Source organism: Urocitellus parryii, chromosome 4 (genome assembly GCF_045843805.1).
Source record: "Urocitellus parryii isolate mUroPar1 chromosome 4, mUroPar1.hap1, whole genome shotgun sequence".
NCBI lineage: Eukaryota > Metazoa > Chordata > Mammalia > Rodentia > Sciuridae > Urocitellus > Urocitellus parryii.
In genome coordinates, this window is record NC_135534.1 from 148,930,018 (window position 1) to 148,957,155 (window position 27,138).

Consider the following 27,138-nt stretch of genomic DNA (forward strand, 5'->3'; position numbering starts at 1 on the left):
TACATGAATTTACTTCTAGGCATTCTATTCAGTTCCATTGGTTTGTGTGTCTGTTTTTATACCAATGCTGTGCTGTTTAGATTACTACACATCTGTAATAGACTTGAACTCAGGTAATGTAAAATGTCTCCTGCTTCATTCTTTTTGCTAAAAATGACTTCAGCTATTAGGGTTTTTTTCTGTGCCTCTGTGTAAATTTTAGAATTATTTTTTTTCTAGTTACATAAAGAATGCCATTAGTTTTATTTTGCTGAGAAGAAGCTTTTCAGTTTGAATCCATCATATTTATTGATTCATAATTTTATTTCTTGTGTTTTAGGAGTTTTGTTAAAGAAATAGAGGCCTAATCCAACATGATGAAGATTTGGGCCTACTTTTTTTCAATTAGACACAGTGTCTCTGGACTAATTCCTAGGTCCTTGTTCCACTTTGAGTTGAGTTTTGTGCATGATGAGAGATAAGGGTTTAATTTCATTTTGCTGTATATGGATTTCCAGTTTTCCCAGCACCATTTGTTGAAGAGACTATCTTTTTTCCAATATGTGCTTTTGGTACCTTTGATTAGTATGAGATAACTGTATTTATGTGGGTTTGTCTTTGTGTCTTCTATTCTGTACCAATGGTCTACAAGTCTATTTTGGTGCTAATAGCATACTGTTTTTGTTACTATTGCTCTATAGTATAGTTTAAGGTATGGTATTGTGATGCCACCTGCTTCACTCTTCTTGCTAAGGATTGCTTTGGCTATTCTGAGTTTCTTATTTTTTCAAAAGAATTTCATGATTGCTTTTTCTATTTCTAGAAATGTCATTGGGATTTTGATTTGAATTGCATTACATCTGTATAGTGCTTTTGGGAGTATGGTCATTTTGATAATATTAATTCTACCTATCCAAGAACAGTGGAAATCTTTCCATCTTCTAAGGTCTTCTTTAATTTCTTTCTTTAGTATTCTGTAGTTTTCATTAGAGATGGTCTTTCACCTCTTTCGTTAAGTTTATCCCCAAATATATATTTTTTGAGGCTATTGTGAATGAGGTAGTTTTTCTAATTTCTCTTTCAGAGGATTTGTCACTGATGTACAGAAATGTATTTGATTTATGGATGTTGATTTCACATCCTGCTACTTTGCTGAATTCATTTATTAATTCTAGAAGTTTTTTGGTGGAATTTTTCAGATCCTCTAAGTATAGAATCATGTCATCAGCAAATAGTGATAGTTTGAGTTCTTCTTTTCCTATTTGTATCCCTTTAATTAGTTTTGTCTGTCTATTTGCTCTGGCTAGAGTTTCAAGGACTGAAAGTGTTAAATTTCAAGGATTTAACACCAAAAAATCAAATAACACAATCAAAAAATGGGCTTAGGAACTGAACAAACACTTCTCAGAAGAAGATATACAATTGATCAACAAATATGTAAAAAATGCTCAACATCTCTAGCAATTAGAGAAAAACTACTTAAGATTTCATCTCACCCAGTTAGAATGGCAGTTACTAGGAATACAAGCAACAATAAGTGTTGACAAGGATGTGGGGGAAAAAAGCACACTCTTATATTGCTGGGGACTGCAAATTGGTGCAGCCAATGTGGAAAGCAGTATGGAGATTCCTTAGAACATTTGGAATGGAACCACTATTGACCCAGCTATCCCACTCCTCAGTTTATACCCAAAGGACTTAAAAACAGCATACTATAGTGATGCAGCCACATCAATGTTTATAGCAGCACAATTCACAATAGCTAAATTGTGGAACCCACCTAGATGCCCTTCAATAGATAAATGGATAAAGAAACTGTGATATTTATATACAATGGAATATTACTCAGCATTAAAAGAGAATAAATCATGGCATTTACAGATAAATGGGTGGAGTTGGAGAATATCATGCTAAGTGAAGTAAGTCAGTTCCCAAAAACCAAAGTCCAGTGTTTTCTCTGATTATTGGACACTGATCCTATTAGGGATTGAGGACAGAATGGGAGGAATAGAGAAACTCTGGATAGGGCAAAGGGGAGGGAGGAGGTGTGAGGGTAGGAAAGATGGTGGAAGGAGATGGACATCATTACCCTAGGTACACTTATGAAGACATGAATGGTGTGAGTCTACTTTGTGTACAACCAGAGAAATGAAAAATTGTGCTCGATTTGTGTACAATGAATTAAAATCCATTCTGCTGGCATGTATAACAAATTAGAAGAAATAAATTAATTAATTTTTAAAAAGAATGCCATTGGTATTTTGATAGGAAATACATTGAATCTCCAAATTGTTTTAGATAGTATAGACAATTAACAATATGAAATCTTCCATTAACATAGGATGTCTTTCCCCCTTTTGTATATCTTTAATTTTTTATCAATGCTTTATAATTTTCATTGAAGAAGTATTTTACCTCTTTAGTTAAATTTATTCCTAGGGATTTTTTTTTTGCAGCTATTGTAAATGGGATTGCATTCTTGATTTCTACCTCAGATATTTCACTATTGGCATATGTTACTAATTTTTATATGTTGGCTTTTATCCTTTTCTGAATCCATTTCTTGCTTCTAATCATTTTGTAGTGGAGTTCTAGGTGTTTCTATACACAAACAGTGAAGATTTGACTTCTTCTTTTCCAATTTGGATGCCCCTTATTTCTTACTCTTGCCTTATTGTTCTGCCTAGAACTTCTGGCACTATGTTGAATAAAAGTGGTGGAAGTGATCATCTTATTCCAGGTCTTAGAAAGATTTCAGCTTAACTCCTATTCAATATAATTAGCTGTTGATTATTTATAAATGTCTTTTATTATGTTGAGATATGTTCTTTATATGCCCATTTTTTTCAGAGTTTTTACATGAAGGGATGTTAGATTTTATTGAATGTATTTTCTCTATCATTTTGGAAGTCCATCTGTCCTTTATTCCATTGAAATGGTGTTCATGTTTATTGATTTGCATATATTGTACTATTTTTGCATTCCTGGGATGAATCCCACTTGATCACGGTGAATAATATTTTTAATTTGCTCTTGAATTTGATTTGCCTGTATTTTATTGAGGGTTTTAGTATCTATATTCATCAAAGATTTTGATTTGTAGTTTCCATTTTTTGTTTGTTTGTTTATTTAATTGTTTGTTTGTTTATTTAATTATTTGTTGTTTTTCTTTTGAACTGGAGTTTGAACCCAGGGGCTCTTTATCACTGAGCTACATCCCCAGCCCTTTTCATTTTTTGAGATAGGATCCAATTAAATTGCTTAAGGCCTCAGTTACTGAGGCTGCCCTTGAACTTGTGATTCTCCTGCCTCAGCCTCCTAAATTACTGGGGTTCCAGGTAAGCACCACTGCACTTAGCTAACAATTCTGTAGATGTTTGTTAGATCCATTTGGTCTAGGGTGAAGTTCAACTCCTACTACTTTTTTTTATTATTATTTTCTGTCTGGAGGATCTGTCCATTGCTAAAGTGGGGTGTTAAAGTCCTCAATTACTATTGTATTAGAGTCTGTCCCTCCCATTAGGTCCTTTAATACATCATACATCTGATGCTCTGATATTTGATATTGTCCTCTCCCAATTTTTAAATCCAGGAACCATTGACCTATTCTTTGTCCTTAAAATGTGAATCTTTCTAGAATGTCATATAAATGAGATCATTCATTTGATATTCTCTTAAATCATTATCTTTTATTATTAATACAGATTAATTATACAAATTTATGGAATTTGCTATGATATTTCCATATATGTGAACATTGTGTATTGTATATTAGCTTTTTATCTGTCTTCTTTCACTTAGCAAAATGCATTTGAGATTCATTCATATCATTGTATGTATCAATAGTTCATTTCTTTTTGTAAATAAGTAGTAGTCTGTTGTATACATGTACCATATTTGGTTAATCCATTCCTAATTGAGGGACATTTGGGTTGTTTCCAATTTGGGGTAATTTTAAATAAAGTTGCTATAAATGCTTGCATCTACATTTCTGTGTGAACATACATTTTCAAATCATTTGAATAAACAACTAGGAGTGGGATTGTTAGGACATATGGTAAGTATAATTTAATTTATAGAAAATTATTAAACCTTTCCATACGTTTGATTTTTAGATTCCCAGCAGCATTTCATGAGAGTTTCCATTTCTCCTCATTCTCACTAGCATTTGGTACTTATGTTGTTTTTTTTTTTATTATTTTACATCATTCTAACAGATATGTAGAAATATCTCATTATTGTTTTAATTTGCATTTTTCTAATAACCAATAATGTAAGGCACAATTTCATATGCTTACTGGAAATCCGTGTATTTTCTTGGGTAAATTGTATGTTCAAATCACTGAAAAATTTTAATTTGGATTGTTTATCTTCAGGAAAAGTTTTGAGAGTTCTCTAAATATTACAGATCTACATCCTTTATCAGATATGTACTTGGTAAATACTTTCTCACAGTCTGTGGCTTTTCTTTTCATTCTTTTACAGAGTCTTTGCAGAGCAAAGATTTTAATTGTAATGGATTTGAATTTATGAATGTTTTATATTTCATGCTTTTGGTGTCATATCTAAGTACTCTGGCTAGCTACTGGACTAAAATCTAAAAGATTTTCTTCTAAACATTTATGTTTATACATTTTACATTCAAGTTTATAATCTATTTTGAGTTAGTGTTTGTATAGGGTGTGAGGTATAAGTTGAGACTTGTTTATTTTTTCCATATAGATATCCAGCAGCTGCAGCCTTTGTTGAAAAGTCTATCCTTTCTCCATAGAAGTGCTGTTGAATCTTTGTCAAAAATCATTTTGTCGTATTTTTGAGGATCTACTTCTTTTTCAAATTTGTTTTAATTAGTTATACATGACAGTAGAATGCACTTTGATACATCATATATAATGGAATATAATTTCTCATTTTTCTCCTTGTACATAATGTAGAATCATACCAGTCATACAGTTATATATCTACATAGGGTAATAATGTCTGATTCATTCTACTATCCTTCCTACCCCCAGATTCCCTCCCCTCCCTTCACTTCCCTCTACCTAAAGTAACTCTATTCTTCCCTAGCCTCACCCCATTGTAAATTAGCATCCACATATCAGAGAAAAAAATTTGCCTTTTGTTTTGGGGGGATTGGCTTCTTTTGCTTGGCATGATATTCTCCAGCTCCATCCATTTACCAGCAAATGCTATGATTTCATTCTTCTTTAAGGCTGAGTGATATTCCATCACATACATATACCACATTTTCCTTATCCATTCATCTGTTGAAGAGCATGTAGGTTGGTTCCATAGTTTAGCTAGGAATTGAGCTGCTATAAACAATGATGTGGCTGCATCACTGTAATATGCTGATTTTAAGTTCTTTGGGTATAAACCAAGAAGTCGGATACTGGGTCAAACGGTGGTTCAATTCCAAGTTTTCTGAGGGATCGCCATACCACTTTCCATAATGGTTGCGCCAACACGTGGGTCTACTTCTAATATCTATTCTGTTCCACTGATTTGTGTCTAGCCTTTTACCAGCAGCACCCTCTTTTGATTATTGTAGCTTTATAGTTGAATCTTTTTATTCTTATACATTTGTTCAAAACCCAATTATATCTTGTAATCCAAAAATGATTAAAGGGTAATATTTACTTTTACATTTTATCATGTCTTGAAGGGAAAAAAGCCTAGTCATCCTTCTCTCAATTGATGTTTCCCTCTCTTCATCCTTCAGAGGTTGTTGAAAACCAGAAGTATTCATGATCATGGGTAACGGAGGTTACTCTGGGGCTGAGATCAGATTGTTCTACTTGGCCTATCTTCCACTACTTTTACTGACTCCTGAAAGATACAAAAGAGAAGAATCAAGTTGGGGAGAGGATTTCTAAGAGAACAGGATTACTGTGTCTCCTCCGTACAGTGCTCATACATGGAATATAGCATGAGTCAGGTACCCAGAGCAGGATTTTGTCCTAAACCAGAAACTGCGGAATTTTCTGAAGAATATAGCTGTGTAAAGCAGCCCTCCAGCCCCCTCTCATCTTTCAAGTACATCATATAGGAAGTCTGAAAAATAAATTAAGCTTCTGATGTTAAATGAAAAATATATAATTAGCTTAAAGAGGAAGCTATCTTGGGAGAAAAAACTATTTGAGGAAATAATGCAAATGATTTGTTTTGTGTTTCCTGGAGATGGGACAGGTGCTGACTCTCATTGATGACTGGTTGCAAATAAAATGCAAAGTTTCCCTCAGAATTTTCAAAAAGACTACAGCATTATTCAAGTTAGCTGCTTTAATCTGGCTAAGAGACTTGCATATATGAATTTTTCATGCTTTCACTAAGTCCTTTGCCCTTTCATTGATTTAAGAGCCCCAAATGAATGAGAAAACCTGTGTTGCCCACTAAATATGCAGTTGTGGAAACTTCCCAATGTTCTCATGTGTTAACTTCAAAAGTTAAACTAGCTTAATTTAGTAACTCATGTGTGGGACGTGAAGTGAAAACAATATCTTTTCTTTAACATAAAGCTAAAAAATATATTTATCTCACTCATGGGTATAACATACACATGCCAGTGGAAATATATCTATAGAGTCATTAGGAACATAGTGATAATGTACATTGAGGACACACAAATGATTTTGAATTCTAATTACATGGCCATCATTCTTTGACAATGAGTAAGTTGTATCACTGCTTTAAGCCTCAGTTTCCTTATCTTTAAAATATGAATAGTAACTCCTACTTTGCAGAAGTGTTGGCAGGATCAAATGAGATGATGACATTAGGGTTAGCTCAGCAGCTGGCTCATTGTAAGTGTTTAAAAAGTGTTAATTATTACTCCAATTCCTAGTGGTAACAGTCCAGATGCAGACAGGTTTTATAATGCTGCTACTCAACTATTACTGTGCATATAAATCACCAAATGCAAGATCCTGATTCTCTAGATCTGGAGAAATCCTGAGATTCTTCACTTCTAACTAGTTTCCAGGTAAAGCTGAGGACAATACTTTAGAAAGACTGTAAAAAGAGTTTGCAAATACATGTATTTTATTAGTCTAATGTTACTCACTATTGTCTGCACATTCTATACTCCCAGGAAAATTGTTCTTAAAAAATTAATGCTGGTCCCACCCCTGAAATAATTTAATTTTAAAGGAGCCAAAGCAGAGTCTGGGCATTAGTGTTTTTTAGAAGCCTCTGCTATGATTTGGATATAGTTTACTCCCAGAAGCTCACATCCAGCAGGTTTGGTCCTCCATGTGGTGATGTTAAGGTGGTAGAATCTTTAAAAGGTAGGACCTAGTAGAAGGTAATTAGGTCCTGGGGGCTCCACCCTCATGAATGTGCTAAGCCTGTGTCATGAAAATGGGCTGTTATAAAATGAAGCCACCCTGATCACTGTGCATGAGTGCTCAGCCTCTTGTGCATGCGGCCAGTTCCCTTTCTGCTTCTCCTCCACGTTGTGATAGGGCCAGGAGGCCCTTGCAAGAAGGCTGGTGCCAAGCTGCTTGGACCCTCAGGTCACCAGAACCACGAGCCTCTTTATAAAAGACATGGCCTTAGGTATTCTGTTAAAGAAACACTGAACAGACCAAGACAGCTTCTCAGTGATTCCAGGGTCAGCTGAGGTTGAGACTTCTGTTTAGTGATTCTGATGTGCAGCCAAGCTTGAGAAACGCCTCTTCACAGAATTGCTTGCAAAAGTGTTTTGATTTCCTATGCAATTTATAAAAAATAAGAATGTTTTAGGATTTCAAGTGTGTTGCATTTCCTAATCCCCGCATTTTATAGGAGGCAATCAAGCTCAAAGCTTTGCATATTGGAAGCTTTGAGACAAAGTTATACCAAATACCAATTAACCTCAGTTGTTCCAAGGTACTCATAGACATGATTCATGTTCATTCATTACTCTTTTCTCTTGTGAATACTAGCCAAAAAATTTCACCTGTCTGAAAGGTAGCATACTTTATGTCTACAGCCCTTAACACATACCCTGTACAAGGCAGAGAAGAAAAACAAGAAGAAAACAAACATTTATCTAGAGCTCATGCAGTGAAGAGGGGAGTTCTGCTGTATTCTAAGGGGAATTCCAGAGGAAGTTACAGATGTTCCCTTGCTTGTGTGGTAAAGAAAGCATTGTGTGGTAAATAAATTTGCTAAATGCAATCAATAGAATCAACAACCAAATCTCTAATTCTTCTTGTTAATAAGGCACAGCAACTAACTTTCCCTGCACACCCCCCATCACATTCGATTTTTCTTGCTTTATAATGTAATATAAAAGAAGGAAGTACTGAGAAGAGTGAAAGTAGTAGAAAATTCCTGAACCTGACAAACAGAAGATAGTTAATACATCTTTGATAGATAAATATGATTCTTTCAAGCAGAGTGTCTTAATTACAAGGGACTGAGGATGTAGAGATGGTACCCATCATAAAGGGGTCTACCTTTAATAGGGCCCCATTAAGGAGACTATGGTCCCATTATGTGAAGCCTTGTTGTTACAGTGTGCAGGGGATTCTACAAAGTGGAGTCATATAGGAAATCCTGAAGCACAATGTCCCTTTTCATAAATATTATCCCAAGGTCTTCTCTTCTGGGTCAGCAAGCACAGATGTGATTAGCATTGTTGTATATGAAAACACTCACCTGATAGCCTTGGCCCTGATCCCATCTTGCACAAAAGAACAGTGGTCACATGTGAACCTCCTCTCTGTACCATAGATCTCTGTAGAAAGAGTCGAAGTTGTGGTTATAACAGGGAGTGTAGGCAAAATATAAACATATCTGTCATTTTTTTATAAAGCCCATTGGTGCAGATAACTATCAGTTGTGCTGTGTGGTGACTGAGAATGCCAATTCATACCATCTCTGGTATTCATCCTTTCTTTCTCTCTCTCTCTCTCTTTCTGCCATTTATTTGCTAAACCCTTATATGGAACTAAGCATGTGTCAAGGACTGAGTGATATCAAAGCAAACTCAACTTGGTTATTGCCATCCAAGACTTTCAGTTCAATGGGAGGAAAAACTTGAATCCAAAGAAAATTGTACTGTGAATCATTCAAGCAGGAAACCCAAAAGTTACTATGCTGTGAACTCTTGTCAGGAATAAATTATCCTGATTAGTAAAAAGAATTTTGACTAATAAAGAATGGGCCATGTTTTCATATATAGATCGCTACTTTCCCAAGAATTAAAACATGGTATGAAAGTTTGCCAAGTACCTACTAGTTACCAGACCTGAGCCCTGCACATGTAATATATCTTGTCCCGTTTTCACCATGATATTGAGAAGTAAATACTAACCTCATCTTACAAAAAGGAGACTGAGATTCACGGAAGTTAAGTGTTGAGTTCCTGATCAAAGGCTCCTATTCCTGAAAAAGGCAGAATTTGAACACACTAAGTGCTGTGCTCTTCCCATACCACATTTTATACAGAAATGGCCCTTGAAAAGCAAATGCTTAGATGAAGACCCCCCAATATTTTTTGAGAGAATGATTTGATTTGATTGATTTCAATTTGATTGAATAAATTCATGAATGAATGAAGCAAACTCTACTGAACATAATTTGATCTAATCTGTGATGATTCGGAAACTACTTCCAGATCTTTCCATACTCCATCATAATGATCCCTATTCATTAATGATGGAAACAGAATAATTTGGGGCAGTGTCTCATGCTTTATGCATGCAAACACTGACTTCACTAGTTTTACCATGTTTGGCTACTCTTTATACTATGGTTTTCACAGAATTATTTAAATCAATTCAGCTTTTTTAGCTAGACAGAATGCTCCTTTGTACTTGAAAGTTCAGTCTTGCTTGTACTAATAAAATATAGGCTAGAAACAAAGTAAATGCAATTAAAATAAAGTAGTGTTGTTAAACTCCACCCTGATAACACTTATTTGCCTGGAAGCTTCCTGTTTTATTAAAAGGAAAAAGAACAAGCATTAAAGGTATAAGAGTCTGGTTATAAATTACGTGTACTCAAGGGATTGAAGTGCATCCTGAAAGGGGATAAATTTCTCTCTAAATAATTCTTTATTTAGGCTTTGATTCTACCCCATCTAGAATTATATATACTTCTATTGATATGTGCTTTGCATTTTGGGAGATACTATCTAAGCAGAAACTATAGATTTGAAGTCAAATCCTGACTGGTTATGAATATTAACCTTACTAACAATATTTCAGGAGCCAATTTCTTTGAGCCACTTTCCTTAACTATTCAACCTTAATGATAATATGTTTTTCAGGGTCATATTTTCAGGGTTAAATGATACAGTCATAAAGTGCCTAACAGTGCTTGGCACATAGTAGATACACATTAAACATTAGTTTCATTTTTTTCTTTGCCTTTATTAATAGAAAATAGCATCCACAGTGGGTTTGTATGATGTGGTGTTCAACAGCATTTGTGACTTAAAGAAATCCCTGGTCTGATCTTTGCTGTGCAATCTTGGGCAAGCTGCTTAACTTTAATGTGCCTCAATTTAATTTTCTAAAAAGAGGATAACACTATTGCCTACCTCAGTTCCTGGGAAGTCTAAATGAGATAATGTGTCAGCAGAAATGTTTAAGAACTCTACAAGTGATAATTTTTATTACTATCACTGGCTAGGGAAGTAATATTTAGCAGGGAAAGTCATGAACTGATCTGTATAGATTGAAGAAAATGAGCCCAGATAATAAGTTGTGAAGGCCGTTAAGGACATGGACTCAGACTTTGATGGCCAGGGAGTCAGAAGGAGAGATTCTGTTTTCCCAGGAGAGACAATCTGGAATGACCACAGGGTACTAGAGAAGTAGGTAGGAGATGCTGTGGAAAGCAACCACTGCTGTCCATCAGAAGCTCATGTTGGGGTACCCAGGAAAGAGCAGGAGGGCAATCAGGTACATGGGTGAAATGTTCACCAACTCAGAGCAAGGGACCAAGAATTCCACCCTTGCTCTGCTGGAATGGGCAAAAGAGAAAGAGGAGCCCAAAAGAAGGCCGGGATGCCAATAGGTATCTCCCAGAAAATGGGGGTGGAATGGGGCTCAGATCCCTTTCTGGAAGAACTGAACCTTCAAGTAGAGGCAGGCAACAGTGAGCTGTCTTTCCCTTTCAGCTTTATTCACAGTGACAGTCCCGAAGAAATTGTACACAGTAGACCACGGCAGCAATGTGACCCTCGAGTGTGATTTTGACACTAAAGATTGTACAGAACCTGAAGCCATAAAAGCCAGTTTTCAAAGGGTGGAGAATGGTACATCCTCCCCCAGCGAGAGAGCCATTCTGCTGGAGGAGCAGCTGCCCCTGGGGAAGGCCTTGTTCCACATCCCCCAAGTGCAATTGAGAGACACAGGGCAGTACCTCTGCCTGATCATCTGCGGGCTCGCCTTGGACTACAAGTACCTGACTGTGGAAGTCAAAGGTGAGTGCTTTCAAGGGCTAGAATTCATGGAGTCACCTCTCCAGCTGTGTTAGCTGCCAATAACAGAAACCTGTTTTAAGGGTTTTAAGGAGACAGCTGTTTCAGAGGGGGTGGAGGGAAGCACCTGCTTGGAAATGTTTTCTGACACCTGCACATAAAGCAGCTAAGTAAGGATAAACAGGAGTAGGATTTGTAGAAATAAAATGAGGCTGGAATAAGCCAGGAAAACAAGATCCCAAAAGGTGGGAAGGTGCCAAAGATAAGCTTTGCCTCATTCAGTTCTTTCAGGGAACATTCCCAGCTTAGTTAGTCAGCTACTCTTTGTAGTTGTTCCTATAGTCCAGAAACCGTAGTTCTCCAACTATAATTGTGATAAAATATCAAGTTAGTGAGAAGCAACCAGATGGGTGTTTCCTCTCCCCTCACCCCAAAAATAAATAAATAAATAAATAGGTCAGAGAGTATTACGGAGTAGGGCTAAGTGTTGTTTTAAAAACTCTTGTTTCTGGCTGAGCACCTTAGCAAGCCCCTGTCATAATAATAATAATAATAATAATAATAATAATAATAATAATAGAGTACGGATGTAGTTTAGTTGTAGAATTCCCCTGGGTTCAATCCCCAGCAGTATGAAAACAAAAACAATCAAACTCTTGTTTCAGGGGTGTGTGTGTGTGTGTGTGTGTGTGTATGTGTGTGTGTGTGTGTTGAGTCATGGCTTAAAGATTTCTTTCCCTCTCTTTCTCACTTTGGGTTATAAAAAGTTTGGAAAACATTGTTCAAGCCCAACTCCTATCTATCACAGATGAGGCAACCAAAGTCCAGAGAAGTAAAGTGGGCGGCCCAAGAGAGCCTGGCTAAGCCCATAGTTGTCCCCATTTCTCTGGTTTGGATCTCTTTCTACCCCCAAAGAGCCGGGAACCTAAACCTGAAGAGACTCTTCATGTTCTTGTTTATTCTAGGAAAGGTCATATTGAGCAAGACTCTTAACAACTATGAAAGATTGGAATCAGCTTGTTGATTGGCTTGTTGATAGACTTCTGAGCTAAACTGCCGGCGGCTCTCTAGCCCTCCCCACCCCACTCATTAGGCCTCTGAGGATCTGCCTTCTGGATGTTCTGTGGGTTTTGGCTCCCAAATACTATTGACCTGGGCAGAAATGGTGTGACTATGATCCAGAACAAAGAAGGACATAAGAGAAGGATTAGGCACAAGGATGAACGTTGACTTCACCTGTGGCACCTTTCATAACCTTCTGTTTTTCTTATCAGTGAGAGGATAATAGTAGCTCCTACCACATAGGATTGTTGTAAACATCAAAGATAATAAACATAAAGAGCTGGACATGGTGGCTGGCATAGAGAAAGTATCCAGAGATTTATTTTAAAAACCCAAATATTTTTTGACTACCCCATCCTTCAACCATCGGTGTGTCCAGAGGAAAGCCACATACCCGCTTTCTCTTTATTGCTTTTCCTACCTCTTGGCATCAGCATGGAGGAACTTGAGAACACTGATGTTAGTCTGAATTCAATTCATATGAGGAAAGAAAGCCGTGCAGTCTCAGGATCCCCTAAAGTCCTAGAGTATCTGCACCCCTGACACCACCCCCATGTTTATTGATCCCTATTTATGGTATGTCTAGGGTCTTTGAGAAGTTGGGAGATGGCTACACCTTTCTTTCAGACAGAGGGCTGCCTCTCATTCCTGGGGAGGCATTTCGCCTACTACCTCAGCTAGATCAGGGATTTCTCCAGTGTGGAGAGATTTATTCCTTAAGGGAATGCACATTGGAGCACATGAGGAACATGAAAACTTTCTAAGCAATGAATGAGCACAGTCAGTTTTAGGAAGTAAGTTTCTAGATTCTCATCTTCCCCAAGTACTCTTTCCCAAAATTGATGAACCTCAGAATATGTGTTCCAGGTAAGGCTGTTGGGGTTCCCATAAAACACTTCCTTTTTTTATTGCTTTCTTCCACCTCCTAAAAAGTTCACTTCTACCTCATCATAAATGTAGTCCATTGCCCCAAGGTTTAAACCTCCATAGTACCAAAAAGAGTAAACAGAAATACCCACACCTTATGGAACCATCATGACTAACTGGTCATTTTGCAAAGCAGATGGTGTCAAATTTTCTGCTTTCAGCAAAATGGATGAAAGCACAAATAGAATGATGATCATATAATCAAAATTGAGTAAATTTGCCATATAAATCATGTCATTCAAAGAATGACATACCTAAGTAGAACAAAACTTTTCCCAGTTTCCATCAACTTACTCATATGAACAAGGTCCCACAGCCCTTCTAGCTACAGAAAATGAAAATTTGAAAGAGAATGGATGCTGTATACTACCACGTTAAAGCAGTCCAACCCTAAGACATATGTATCCTCAGATTCAGGAATAATTTGAAAAATAAGCAAAACTTTTCCAGGAAATTTGTATCTTTCATGTTGAATAATTACCAATATTCATAGCATTTCACATTGTAATCATATATATGCTGATAAATGGAAATTAGATTTCAGTGCAGAAGAAAACTTTGAGTACTTAAAGCCTCATGGTTATAAGAAAAATATTAACTTCAGTAGCTATACATACTTTATTGCAAGGTGCATAAGGATAATAAATCAAAAAGCTGTCAAATATAAACATTTGTCTCAGCAAGATAAACTTCTGGAGCTAGAGGTGTGACTCAGTGTAGAGTGCTTGCCTAGCACGTTTCAGGCCCTGAGTTCCATCACAGCACTGGAAAAAAAATAACTTCTATGGGGAAATTAAAATAAGAAGTGAGATTCAAGAAAAGATACAATATAAAGCTCTGACCATTAGAAAACAATTTCTCTCTGTATTTTTTAGTGGATGATGGTGTGTAAAAAAGACAGCTTTTTAAATATTTAGATGCCATTAGGTGCATATATAAGAATGAAATAGTTGTTTTACTAAAAAAAAAAATACAATATAAATTATTTATTAAAATTCTAATTTTCCAGCATAGAAACTTATTTAAAAAATTCTAAGAATTAATGAGGGACCATAGTGTTTCTTAGTTCTTTTAGGAGTAATGCAAGCAAAATAAATAAATAAATAAATATTTAGGACCAGCACCTAAGAGTATCTTCTCCTGATCAGAGACTTCTAAAGGAATCAGGATAGATCTGGTGCCCCAGTGAGGGTTCCCATAAATGAAATAGGACTGGAGGAGAACAGACTTTTGCCTTAAAATTCATGGCATAAACCTTGAAAATAGGTTTATATTACCTTCTTTAATGTCCATACAGCAATTCACATTAAATATAGTGAAGAGAGAGTTGATTTCAAAGGGATAGGAGAAATGTGAGGTGTAATGGCTAGAGCATCCAGAAGAGGTAATAATAAAGGGCTGTGGTTTCTGAAAACCCGGGTGGTGACTATCTGACTGGGAGCAGTCTATGGCAGGGGGCCTGGCTGAAGCAAACAGTACACAAGGCCAAACAGACCAGGAGGGATATGATGCCAAGGAACCCACACAGGAACAGAGTAAGGTGGAGATGGGTACAGGAAAGAGCTAATACCAGGAATCTGCTCATGTTTTAGGAAGTACTTTAAGCCAAAAAAGAAAGAAAGAAAGAAAGAAAGAAAGAAAGAAAGAAAGAAAGAAAGAAAGAAAGAAAGAAAGCCCAAGATGGACACGAGGGTAACTTCAACAGGTACAGGAAGAGACAGCATGATTTCCATTTAAAGAACAGGAAGACCAAGGGCTCAGGACTAGCAGTGGAAGACAAACAAGGCAGAAGTGAAAAGGTCAACTGTTAAGTCTCTAAGGCCAGGGAAAGCATTTGCTAACATGACTTACCATAGAGCTATATCTCTGTTCTCAATGTCTATTTTCCCTTGAGGAAACAAGATGATAAGGAAATTTGGAGTTAAGAAAATAATGTCCTGAATTTCAAAGGGAGAAAAGCTCCTGGGAATTGCAAACTCTAATCAAATTCTTCTCTCGGGCTGTTTAACAAGCGAATGGGAACAATTCTAAAAGATTTATTTCAGTGATTGCTAGAAATTTGCCTGGATCCTCAAGACCAAGACATGCAAAACTACATTTTTTCTTCTCATTTGCGTCAATGTGATAGACAGTGAGACAAGGATCAAAAGTTCAAAGCTAGCCTCAGCAACTTATTGAGGCCCTAAGCAACTTAAAAAGAAAAAAATAAAACTGGCTGGGGATATGGCTCAGTGGTTAAGCATCTCTGGGTTCAATCCCTGGTACCAAAAAAAGAAGAAGGAGAAAATCCCTCAGATTCTGAAGTCCATGTTATCAATTACTGTGCTTACCTTATGTTGTGATACTAAACCAAACAATTACCAATGGGTTGAAGCTACAAAGAGACTTTGTGTAAGGATGATCTTCCCAATAAAAGTTTAACTTGCTTATCAGTCCTGATCAAGACTGCCTAATCCAGGCAAAGACTGTTTCTAGATAAAGGAGGAGCTTCCATTTGAGGTTGTATTTAACCAAAAGTTAACTATCCATCTCATTACTAGGATTAGAAAAATAGGTACTACTAAATATAAAAAGTATTTCATAATGATAAAAGAATCGGTCCTACAATAATGCAATTCCATTTTTCAACAGTAAAGTGACTAAAATTTTAGTGCCATTGGCAAGAGTGTTGAGGTAAATCACTCAAAGTCTTGGTAAAAATATTTAAGGCATACTCTTTCCTTTTTTGAAAATAAACTGCAAAACTACATGTTTGCAAAAAGACTTATGTTCAAATACGTTTGTTCTAGAATTATGTATTAACTGGGAACAAGGATCAACTTAACAAACTGGTATATCTTTGTAAATGACAATTATGAAAATAAATGAAGTAAATATGGAAAAAAAGAGAATCCATCCTACAAGGAGACACAATCTTAAATGTGTTTTCATCCATCAACTTACTATCAAAATTTCAAACAAAAATTGGCAGACTGAAAGGAGAAAGAGACAAATCTACAATCATATTTGAGCTTTCAACTCAACTCTATTATAATTGAGAGAACAAACAAACCAGAAAATATAGTAGAAGAAGTTGGGAAATGGTAGCCACATGCCTGTAATTCCAGCTACCCCAAAGCCTGAAGCAGGAGGATCACCAAGTTTAGGCCAAGCTTGGCAATTTATTAAAATCCTATCTCAAAATAAAAATTTTAAAAGGCTAATGATGTAGCTCAGTGGAACAACACCTCTGATTTTAATTCCTAGTACCACACACACACAAATAAACAAAAGAAAGAAAAGAAAACATAGTAGAAGATTTAAACAATATAATTAGCAAACTTGAACTAATTGATATTATAAAATTTACACCCAGCAACTGCAGAATATACATTATTTTCAAGTGCACATAGAACATTCATCTAGATAGTTATCTAGCAGAGTTACTGAAGAAGATATTCGGAATTAGGAAATTAGAATTTTAAGACCACTTCCACCTTTGAAATTCTAAAATTTACTCATCTTTTCTGAAGAATATCAACCACCATCCAGCTTCCCCATCATGTGTTGCTGATATAATACCTCTTCAGCCACTTCCTAAATAAAATAGAGACTGTAGAGCCATCTTGGATGTTGTAATGTAGGATGTGGACTTCTGTCCTTTCTCCAAACCTTGCTGATTCTTTTAGCTGAACCTTTTTTCCATCTGCCCCATCATTTATATATCTCAATTAAAGCTTCAGACAAGCTCCTAATTCCTGGCCCTTCTACTTCTGAAATCACCACTCAATGGTGATCTCACCTCAGTTGCTAAGATGAGCTGCTTGTCCCGAGCCACCCTACCGAAGTTAGCAGGACCCTCACACACAACACACTGCTCTAAGTTATCCATTTTCTTGACTTTGTTCTGCAAAAGACCAAAGAGTTCATAGAAATACAATAGAATAGGATTAAGTGATTATAAGATAATCAAGGGAAAATAAATGTAGATAAATAACATAAGAGATAAAGTGAACACTCTAAATGCATGCTTCAGATACTGTGTGATTGCTAGAGATCAGCCAAAATTTGGCTCTAAGGAGACTGATGAAACAGGTCAAGTCCTTTGTTTCAGAACCTAATTTTCTTCAGCTGCTAGTCCTGGGTCCTACTAGATCTCTCAGGAAAACATATTCTTTTTCCTGTTCATATTGCTCCACCCTAGGCTTCTATAACTACATGAAGAATCATCCTGCAATGGTGTTTCTAATGCAGAAGTCAGGAAGCATATACTCAAGTCTCCCTAATGTTTCTCTGTTTACAAACTAAGAATATGAACTTAATTTACCTCCAAGGGTCAGCATATAGTTTAACTTATTATTGTATAGTAAGGATTAAATAATTCAATGTATGTAAACCACTATGATATCCAAGACAGAGAAAGGGTTTTATTTTATTTATTTCTATTATTTAAACTTTATTTTTTTTATTTTATTCATTCTTTTTAGCTATATATGACAGTAGAATCCATTTTATATAACTATGCAAGCATGGAATACATCTTATTCTATTTAGGACCCCAGTACCTCTCCTTCTCCTTCCCTTTTCCCACCCCCCACTCTCTTCCCTCTATTGTTCTTTTGGCCATTTACTCATAGTTTATTTTTTAATTAATTTCTGTGGATGTGCATGATGGTGAGATTCAATGTGGTTTATTCAGATATGTACATAGGAAAGCTATGTCCAATTCATTATACTGTCTTTCCTATTCCCATCTCTTCTCCCTTCTCTTCATTCCCCTTTATAAAATCTACTGAATTTCTATTCTCTACCTGACTCCTTTTATTGTGGGTTAGCTGCCACATATCAGAGAAAACATTCAACCTTTGGATTTTTGGGGACTGACTTATTTCACTTAGCATGACAGTCTCTAGTTTCATCCATCTACTAGAAAATGTCATAAAGTCATTCCACTTAATGGATGAGTAATACTCCATTGTGTATATATGCCACATTTTTTTATCCATTCATCTGCTGAAGGGCACCTACATTGGCTCCATAACTTAGCTATTGTGAATTGAGCTGCTATAAATACTGATATGGCTGTACACTGTAATATGCTGATTTTAAGTCCTTTGGATATATACCGAGGTGTGGGACAACTAGGTCAAATGATAGTTCCATTCCTAGTTTTTTAGGGGAAAAAAAAAAAACCTGCTTTCCAGTGCGGTCGTACCAATTTGCAGTCCCACCAATAGTGTGTGAGTGTACCAAGAATAAAAGTGAAAATATTATTAGTTAATATTAATAGAATTAATTTTATTCATTTCACATGGTATTGGGTACACACCTTTACAGAAATAAGAAATGAAAGACATTCCTTTTTCATTATTGTCCAGCTTCCTACAAGAAAATAGATACTGGCATCCTCAAGGTCACAGGGACAGATGAGGTGGAACTCACATGCCAGGCCAGAGGTTATCCCCTAGCAGAAGTGTCCTGGTCAAATGTCAGTGTTCCTGCCAACACCAGCTATACCAGGACCCCTGAAGGCTTCTACCAAGTCACTAGTGTTCTGCGCCTAAAGCCACAGCCTGGCAGAAACTTCAGCTGCATATTCTGGAATGCTAAGATGAAAGAACTTACTTCAGCCATCATTGACCCTCAAGGTAAGAGCTGCCCTGGCCCCACCTCCTAGCTCTGTCAGTCAGAGTTCAAGCAAGAACAAGGTGGCATACTCAAAGTAAGTCATTTGAGGAGGGTATAATAAAAGGACTGTTTATGAAGGTGTGATCAGAATTTAGGAAAACTACAAAGGACATAGGGCATCAATATTGAGGGAACTGTTACAACTGTTGGAGAAGCTACTGGAACCAGGAGGAGACAGCTGAAGGAACAGCATCACTTAGGAGATGTAACCTTCCGGAAGAGGGAGACTGCCAGCTGCAGTGACTACAAAGGGCAGAAGCTGGAAGAATGTCACTCCAACCTTGTTCTCCTCCCACCTCCAATTTCCTGCCAGTGCCTCCCATTGACTGAACCCATTGTTCCCTATTGAGAACAATGGAGTCTACTGATGGCTTCCATAAAGGTCAGCCATACCAGGTCTCAGAGCAGAGTATTGAAATGGAGAGAATGGATGTGGACAAGAATTAGAAAATACCTCATCCCATAGCTAGACTAAATGAAAAGCAGAGTGCATTGCCTTTAATAATAATTGTTCAATCAATGTTGGGTTGATGAGTTCGAGACTTAATTTTTGTCCCATCATCTCAAATACCAGACTATATAGGAAGTCAGATCAAGGCAGCCAAATGATGTCCCAAATTGTGGCACAAATACCAGCAACAAAACACAAAATTCACAATCCTCCAACAGGTGCCTTGCTTTTTTTTCTCAAAGCTATTTTCAAATTGTCTTATGACTGTTCCCTTTCTACTCATTCTTATAAATCGAGCTGCTCACTGATGGTTGCTGTGAACCACCACAAGCTTCTCCAGAAGTCAATGAATAAGACAAACACAGAAATGAAAGTGTGTGAGATGTGCCTGAAACTCTAACACGAATGACTATACATCCTAACTTTCAATCAGAAGTTAGGGAGGAATGAATTCATAGGATTTCTTGTGTAGCCAGTTATTGCATATTCCTTGGAAATGTAACAGGACTTCAGCACAGGAAATGACTATTAAAAGACCTTTGTGGGACAGGCAGAAAAGTGAAGGCCTCCTAGGACACCTAGAGGTGACTCCAGGCAGTGGTCAAGAACATGGTCTCTAAAGTCAAGACAGAATTTCAAATGTTGAAAACTTGAACATACTACTTAGAAATTAGTTTCTCAGGTGTAGAATGAGGGTAAATAATGGTGGATACCTCAAAAGGTTATCATGATGATTTAAGGAAGTATCTTGGAAAGGGCTTAGCACTCAGAAAGGGAGGAAACAGTAAAAAAAAAAAAACATGGCACCCCTAGCAAGATTATTGACTTCCTTATGAATGCATGGGACTGGGGTAAAACAAGATAAACATTTTTGCCACTGCACCATTATATCATTGCTAAAGAATTTTCAATTATTATAAAACAATCTAGAAAGATATATCTTAGGACACAGCCTAAGCTGCTATAATGAAGAGAACCAAAAATACAGAAACTCAAACAAGGCAGAAATATATTTCTCCCCATGCAATATTCTGAGATAGAAGGTAGTTCAGAGCAGCTAAACAACTTTATTCCATTAATCCATTCAAAGATCTGAGTTATTTCCACCCCGCTGCTCTTCCATTCTCAAGAATGTTGAATTGTCAAAGCAGAGTCACTGCCAAATCTGTGTTTCTATCCTCAAAAAGGAAAAAGAATGGAGATATATCCAATATTTTAAGGCTGAGATCCAGAAGACCACTTCTCTGTTTGAACTTCTCTTACTTCAGTGGGTACCGGAAATACTGTCTCTGTGTTCAGATAATGCACTAATACTAAGGAAGAAAGATAGGATGGTCTAAAGGGATAACCCTCAGTCTACCACAAGGTAACTAATAGCTAGGAAAATCAACTAGGTGGACTAGACACACAGCCCAACAATTTGGCCTGACAATTTTTATTGACATGTAAATACACATGGTTGGTGCTACAGTGCAGAAAATTCAGAGGTGACTTAGATAAGGCCTTTATCCTCCAAGTAGTTAGAGTCCAAGTAGATAATTCCTAGCATGTTCAATTTTGCAAAGTCTTTAGAAATGAGTAGAGTTTCTGCATGTGCAAGGGATTCTGAGGGAACCTATCCAGGCGATGAGCAGGGACCTCTTCCATTGTGGGGACAATGAGGAGCCCAGTCTTCTTACTCCTCGCAATGTTAAATGCAGCAAGTGCCTCATAAGCACTTCCTAGACGTGAAGAAGATTATAGTCAATATGCATTATCCAACATTGCTTTTCCAAACAGGTTCTTTATCCTTTTCTTTCTTAACTCTCACTGTCGTATGTTGGATGGGGATGGTATCTGAGGGGCCTGAGCTCTGGGTCAGACATGGCTTGGTATGCAACCCTGGCTCTGTTACCGATTTGGAAGTGAAGACCGCAGATGGGTTATTAGGCATCTCTGAGGCTCTTTCAATTAAAATGTCAGTCTTAGGACTAAATAATGTCTAATCCCTTCTCAGGTAAAACAATCTATGGTTTTTAAATGATACTTTGTCAGGACAGGGAAGGAAGAGGTAGGAGGGAGGCAGGTGGCAGGACTGAGCCCTTTCTCCTGAACAGTTTTGTCCACTTTTTCCTGGATGAAACTGTTATGTTTATTCTGTGTAAGTTGCTCCATGAGACAAAACTCAGACTTTTGAAAATGACACAACCTAACTTGGTAGCCTTTCATCTCCCTACTGTGAATACCCCTACAGTCCTGTCCTTCATCCATCTGAGACCCCTGTTCTAACCTGTAGCTACCCAGAGCTCTCCCTCACAAGGCTTTCCACAGTGCTCTTCTCATCTCCCTCCTTTACTAAGTTGATGTCTTCCTTGGTTCCATGATCTTGATTAGCCAACACAAGGGTCATTCCTAGTCATTGTACTAAGGCAGGAATCACCAAATTTACTAAATTACCACTGCCTGGGATGTTCTACTCTTTCAAAAGGATCTTGTTAATCCTTGAAATTGAGCAATGGTAGAGATTCTAAGCACTTGAATGCTTGTTAGTGTGTGTGTAAGGGGGGTGGGGGGTAGAGATATTTTTGGACTGAGGGACTTTTCCACCAGAAAGAGGGAGGAAAGGTGATGATGAGAAAGGAAAGGAGGAAGGAGAAGGAAGAGAGGAAGAAAAAAAGGAAGTTGGTGGTTGGTTGATTGATAGATAGACAATAGGTATATCAGAATGGCAGAAAGCATGGAGTCTGGAAGCAGACAGCCCAGGTTGTATCTCTGCTAAGTCATTTGGTGTCTACCTTTGGGAAAATTCTCAGCCTTTCATCACTAGTAAAATTACAGTTAAGCCTACCTCATAGCATTGTCGTGAGGATACATGAGCTGAGATGTACAGAGCATTTAACAGTAACTGAGCAAAGGCTCAACACAGTGGCTGTGTTGGTTAAAACCCAGTCATATGGCCAACTTGGTGTCTATTTCTGAACTGCCATGTAATAAAATTCTGGTTCTTTCCTTCACCCAGGTCAGATGAAACCCAACATCCCTACTACTTCTCTGCTGTTCATTCTCATCCCTTCCTGCATCATTATTTTAATTTTCATAGTCACAATGATAGCCATGAGAAAACCACTCTGCCAAAAGCTGTATTCTAGAAAAGGTAAGTTTTATTTACAGTAATCAAGTGGGCTGGGAAGTCTGCATGAAATCCAATCAAGACAGAGCTTTGAGCTCATCCTGATGATTTTTTTCCCTACAAGAAAATAGCTCTAGTCATCAGTGAAGTAAATTCCATACACTGAGCTTTTAAAAGAGAAAGTTTTGTTCCCATAGCTAACATGCTAGGCTTTATTCTTGGAGCTAAAAACTTTCATCAGACTGATGAAGAGTAATGTCATTTTGGCAATGCAGATAGCAACGTGGTCAGATGCAGGTGAGAGGTGTCCAGGAGTGTTTCTGAAGATTCATTCAGTTTTATACCTCTTTTCCCCATCCTGGGCTTGAGCCAGGTTAAAACTTTCCCCTATCCCCCAGGAATCTGAATCCCCTGTTTGAGTAAAGGAAAAGAGAACTGATTGTGAGGCTATTTGAGGCTGGGGAGCCTCAGCAGTTCCCCCTGGCATGCCTCCTTAACCCAGTGTGTTCTCACCAGCCCACTCCCATTCTGCTGTACTGGCTGGCACAGGGCATGCTTGTAGTCTTTGGGCCCTGAACAGAGCATTTGTTACTCCTGCTTCTGTCCTTAGTGTGTCTGACCTTGGTTTCCTTGGTGTCCTTGTCCTGGCTGCAAAAATCCCAGGATGTACACAGGCCTGTCTGGCTATCCCTTCGTCAGCACCTAGTGAACTTCTCCCAAGATCTACACTGGCCTTGTCTATAGAAAAAGAAGTGACATACGAGAATGATTCGATAGGAATTTGGGGCAGCACTAGTGCAGGTGGTTGGGGAGGTTTTTAGTGACTGTTATTCTACATTTACTTCTGTATTCTCATCTGCCATGAAGAATATGAAAACCATCATCTATATTATCATATATCATGCTCTGTTAGTCCATTCTGCTACACATATTAACTTGAATGTGACCATAAAAACCCTCTAACTGTAGAATTCAAGAAACTGTTATCAAAAGAGAGAGAATGAAGAAAGAAAAAAGTGAGAGAGAAGAAAGAAAAGAGAGGGGAGAGAAAGAAGGACCAAGGGAGGAAGGAGGAGAGGGAAGGAGAGAGGGAGAAGGCAGACAATGAAAGTGGAAGGGAAAGGTGCTTCATGGCAAAAGAGGACGAATTACAGTGTTTGTTCAATATATGTTTGACTTTTAAATAAAATCATTTTAAAAATCTATGCTCTCAGAGGGCTGTGGCAGATGCGACTCACTAAAGTCTTACCTTCTGCCTTTCTTCTTTTGGTTCTCACATACATGACTCTTGTAAACAAGGTTCCAGGCCTGAGACCTGAGGACCCTTTAGTCACTTCTATTCTGGCTATCTTTGACGGAATGGAATAGAGTCACACTCAAAGACAGAGCATGGTATCACCTCTGTCTTGAAAATTACTGAGGATATCAGTAGCTCAGAGTTACCGGAATATAAGACTCAACTGTGATTGAGAAAGCTTTGTTACTAATAAGAGTTAAGTGACTAAATTTGTTAACATTCCTTTTTAATGAACCAGAGGGAAATCATGGTTGTCCATCTAATAACACCCCTTCCTATCTAGCTCATTTGCATTCAGATCTGCTTTCTTGTATGGAAGATACATGGATACATGTAGAAATGTGTCTGCCATGCACACAACCTTGAGTGCCATGAACTAGAGCAAAGAACTGTAGGTTCTATGGACAGATTTTCTAACCAGAGTCAGAAAGCTAGGCGGATCTGGCACTGCCATTTATTGGCCCTACAACCTTAAACAAATCACTCAACTTTGAGATGGTCTTTCTTTTATTTATTTATTTTTCTTTTGGTATTGGAGATTGCACCCAAGGATGCTCTATCACTGAGCTACATCCCTCACCCCTTTTTTAAATGCTTTTATTAGTACATTATAGTTATAAATAATAACTGGGTTCACTTTGACATAATCATATGCATGGAATTTAATTTGCCCCATTTTAGTTCCCAATATTTTCTCTTTACCTCCTCTTCCCCTCTCTCTTATTCCCTTTCCTCTACTCTACTGGTCTTCCTTTTATTTTTAATTTATTTATTTTCAACTTGGTGCTTTATAAACATAAAGTTGTAATTCACGGTGGCATATATATCCATAGTGTAATTTTGTCAAATTTGTTCCACAATTCCCAGTTATTTATTTACTTACTTACTTTTACTTTTTTAATATTTACTTATTTATTTATTTGAGACAGGGCCTTGCTAAGTTGCACAGGCTGACCTGCAACTGACAATCCTCCTTCCTCAGCCTCCCAAATCATTATGATTAAAAGTGCACTCCACCACGACTAGCTTGAGATGGTCTCTCTACATATAAATGGGAAACAGCAAAAGAAGGAACATTTACAGCTTTTTAACACAACCTCACTGCCACATATGTGTTCGACCTGGACCACAGCAGAATTCTCCTAACTTATCTCCATGCATCTAATTCTGACACCTCCTTAATGATCTGTTCTTCCTTTCTAGATGAGAATAGGCTAGAATAGGCTTTAATAAAAGTCTACCATTCTCCTTTGCTCAACCTCTTCAGTGACTTCTCTTTGCTCACTGGATGAAGTCCCAATGAGCCCTGGGCATCTAACTCATATCTCCAGCTTTGACTATAGCACTATCACCCACCCTTCTTGCCCAAGCTCTCACCATAGAGGATTTTCTAGTCCCCAGAGGCACCCCACTGTCAATTCTGAACTTTCTTTTATGATGTCCTAAAATGCCTTCTTCTTGTCTACCTCAGTTATAATCATCCTTTAAATTTCAGCTGTCATTTCATCAGTCTCCCAATTCTACCCCCTTGCCACACCTATTAAATCCTCTTGTTGTATGCTTCCACAGCACTGACTTCTTCTTTCAATACACTCAGCACAGAAGTAAATGTCTAGAACCTGCTTTTAATAGCTTTGGCTACAAATGCATTGCATTCTTTTTAGTTTTCTAATTAATCCCTCAAGCACCCACTTGCTCATCTTAGCAAGAAGATCAATGTCTCACCCCACACATACAGTATGCATTTCTCCACCTCCCACAAACTATCAGGAGGCCTTCTCAGTTTACAGGGCCAGTGCTCTTTTCAAAGAGGCAAAAAGCCTACTGGAGAGCTAGGTCGGTCCACCAGAGAGCCCTAATTTTGTGCTGTTTCTGACTCTACTCTTGCTATACAGAATTTTTGTTCTCTTCTGATGTCTCCATCCACTGCAAAAAGGTACCCTTGCAGGTCCAGATTCCCATGCAGATCATGATGATACCAGATTACAATTCCTATGGCTCACCCTCATATGCTTTACCATTGGTCCCAAAGCAAGACTCTCATGGGCTACAGAGGTAGGGGAGGCTTCCTGCCTTAACCACAGCTTGCACAGCCAGCCTCTTCCACACTTGTCATGTTGAACATGAGACACTTGTCCTCACTTCCTTCTCTTGAGTTCCTCTTAGGGCCATTGTTGTCCTAAACTTATTAATCCTTTGAAGACTAAAGTTGATAGGTAGTAGTCTCAGTTTCTTGCTTTCTAGAAGGCTCCTTGGCTCTTAAACAGATTTAGCTACCCATGCCTCACCACCAACTCTGCACACTAAGGTGGATTGGGAGGGCAGCAATTGTTGGTCCATAAAATATCCTATTTACCATTTCCTCCTAAGATAACCATTAAGGGCCCCAGGTGATCTGTTGAGTTCCAGAGAAGAAGCTAACAATTTCTGTTGCAAAAGTAATGTCAAGCTCTGCTTTCAGCTAGTCCTTAAGTTTCATGAATACAGGGACTGTGTTCCTCTCATTCACCAATATGTGCCCAGTGTTTAAAGCATTATCTGACTTATTTAATATTTTAATAAAATTGTAAACATTGAACCTACTATATGCTGATGAATATGCCAGACCTGTCCTATCCAAAATAATGACTATTTAAATTTAAATAAAAATTTAATTCATTAATTATATTTTAATTACTCACACATTGTTACTGCTCAAGAACCACTTGCAGCCAGTGGCTACCATATTTGACACTGCAGATATGCAAAATTACATCACAGCAGAAAGTTATTAGATGGCACTCAGACTCTTTACAAACTTATTTTTACTTAATCCCACCAAAATTTCTTGAGATAGAGGTGGTGTCTTTACTTTACAGATGAAGGAATTGAGGCTCAGAAAGGTTATCTGACATCCCAAAGTCATCTGGCTTGTATGTGAACACAGGTCCACAGGTGTGACTCTAAAACCTGTAGATTTTTTGTTGAAAAAAAATAAAAATTGGCTCAGTCTAAATAGCATTATCTTTGGGCAATTGAAAACAAAAGCAAGTTCTCAATCCAAAAGATTTGAGTGACTTTATCATTGATTTGTTGAGCTAATAACAAGCCAAGTTAGAATCCAGAAAGGCCACCTGCTATAGAATCTAGATCTCTGGATCAAGTATCCAGATCTTGAAGTGTTTCTCAAACTCTGTTGAAGGATTAGTTTGTTTTAATTTCCAGTATGTTGATATTTTATAATAAGCACT

At 37.5% G+C, this 27,138-nt stretch overlaps 1 protein-coding gene across 1 annotated transcript in view; it reads left to right on the forward strand.

Annotated features, from left to right (window-relative positions):
- The window catches only part of Pdcd1lg2 (programmed cell death 1 ligand 2), a 59,753-nt gene that overhangs the window by 20,299 nt on the left and 12,316 nt on the right, over positions 1-27,138 (forward strand). The window contains exons 3-5 of the mRNA XM_026391503.2: positions 11,093-11,398; positions 18,742-19,011; positions 22,501-22,635. Of these exons, the coding sequence (XP_026247288.1) occupies positions 11,093-11,398; positions 18,742-19,011; positions 22,501-22,635 (711 nt within the window). The remainder of the gene's footprint in view (positions 1-11,092; positions 11,399-18,741; positions 19,012-22,500; positions 22,636-27,138) is intronic.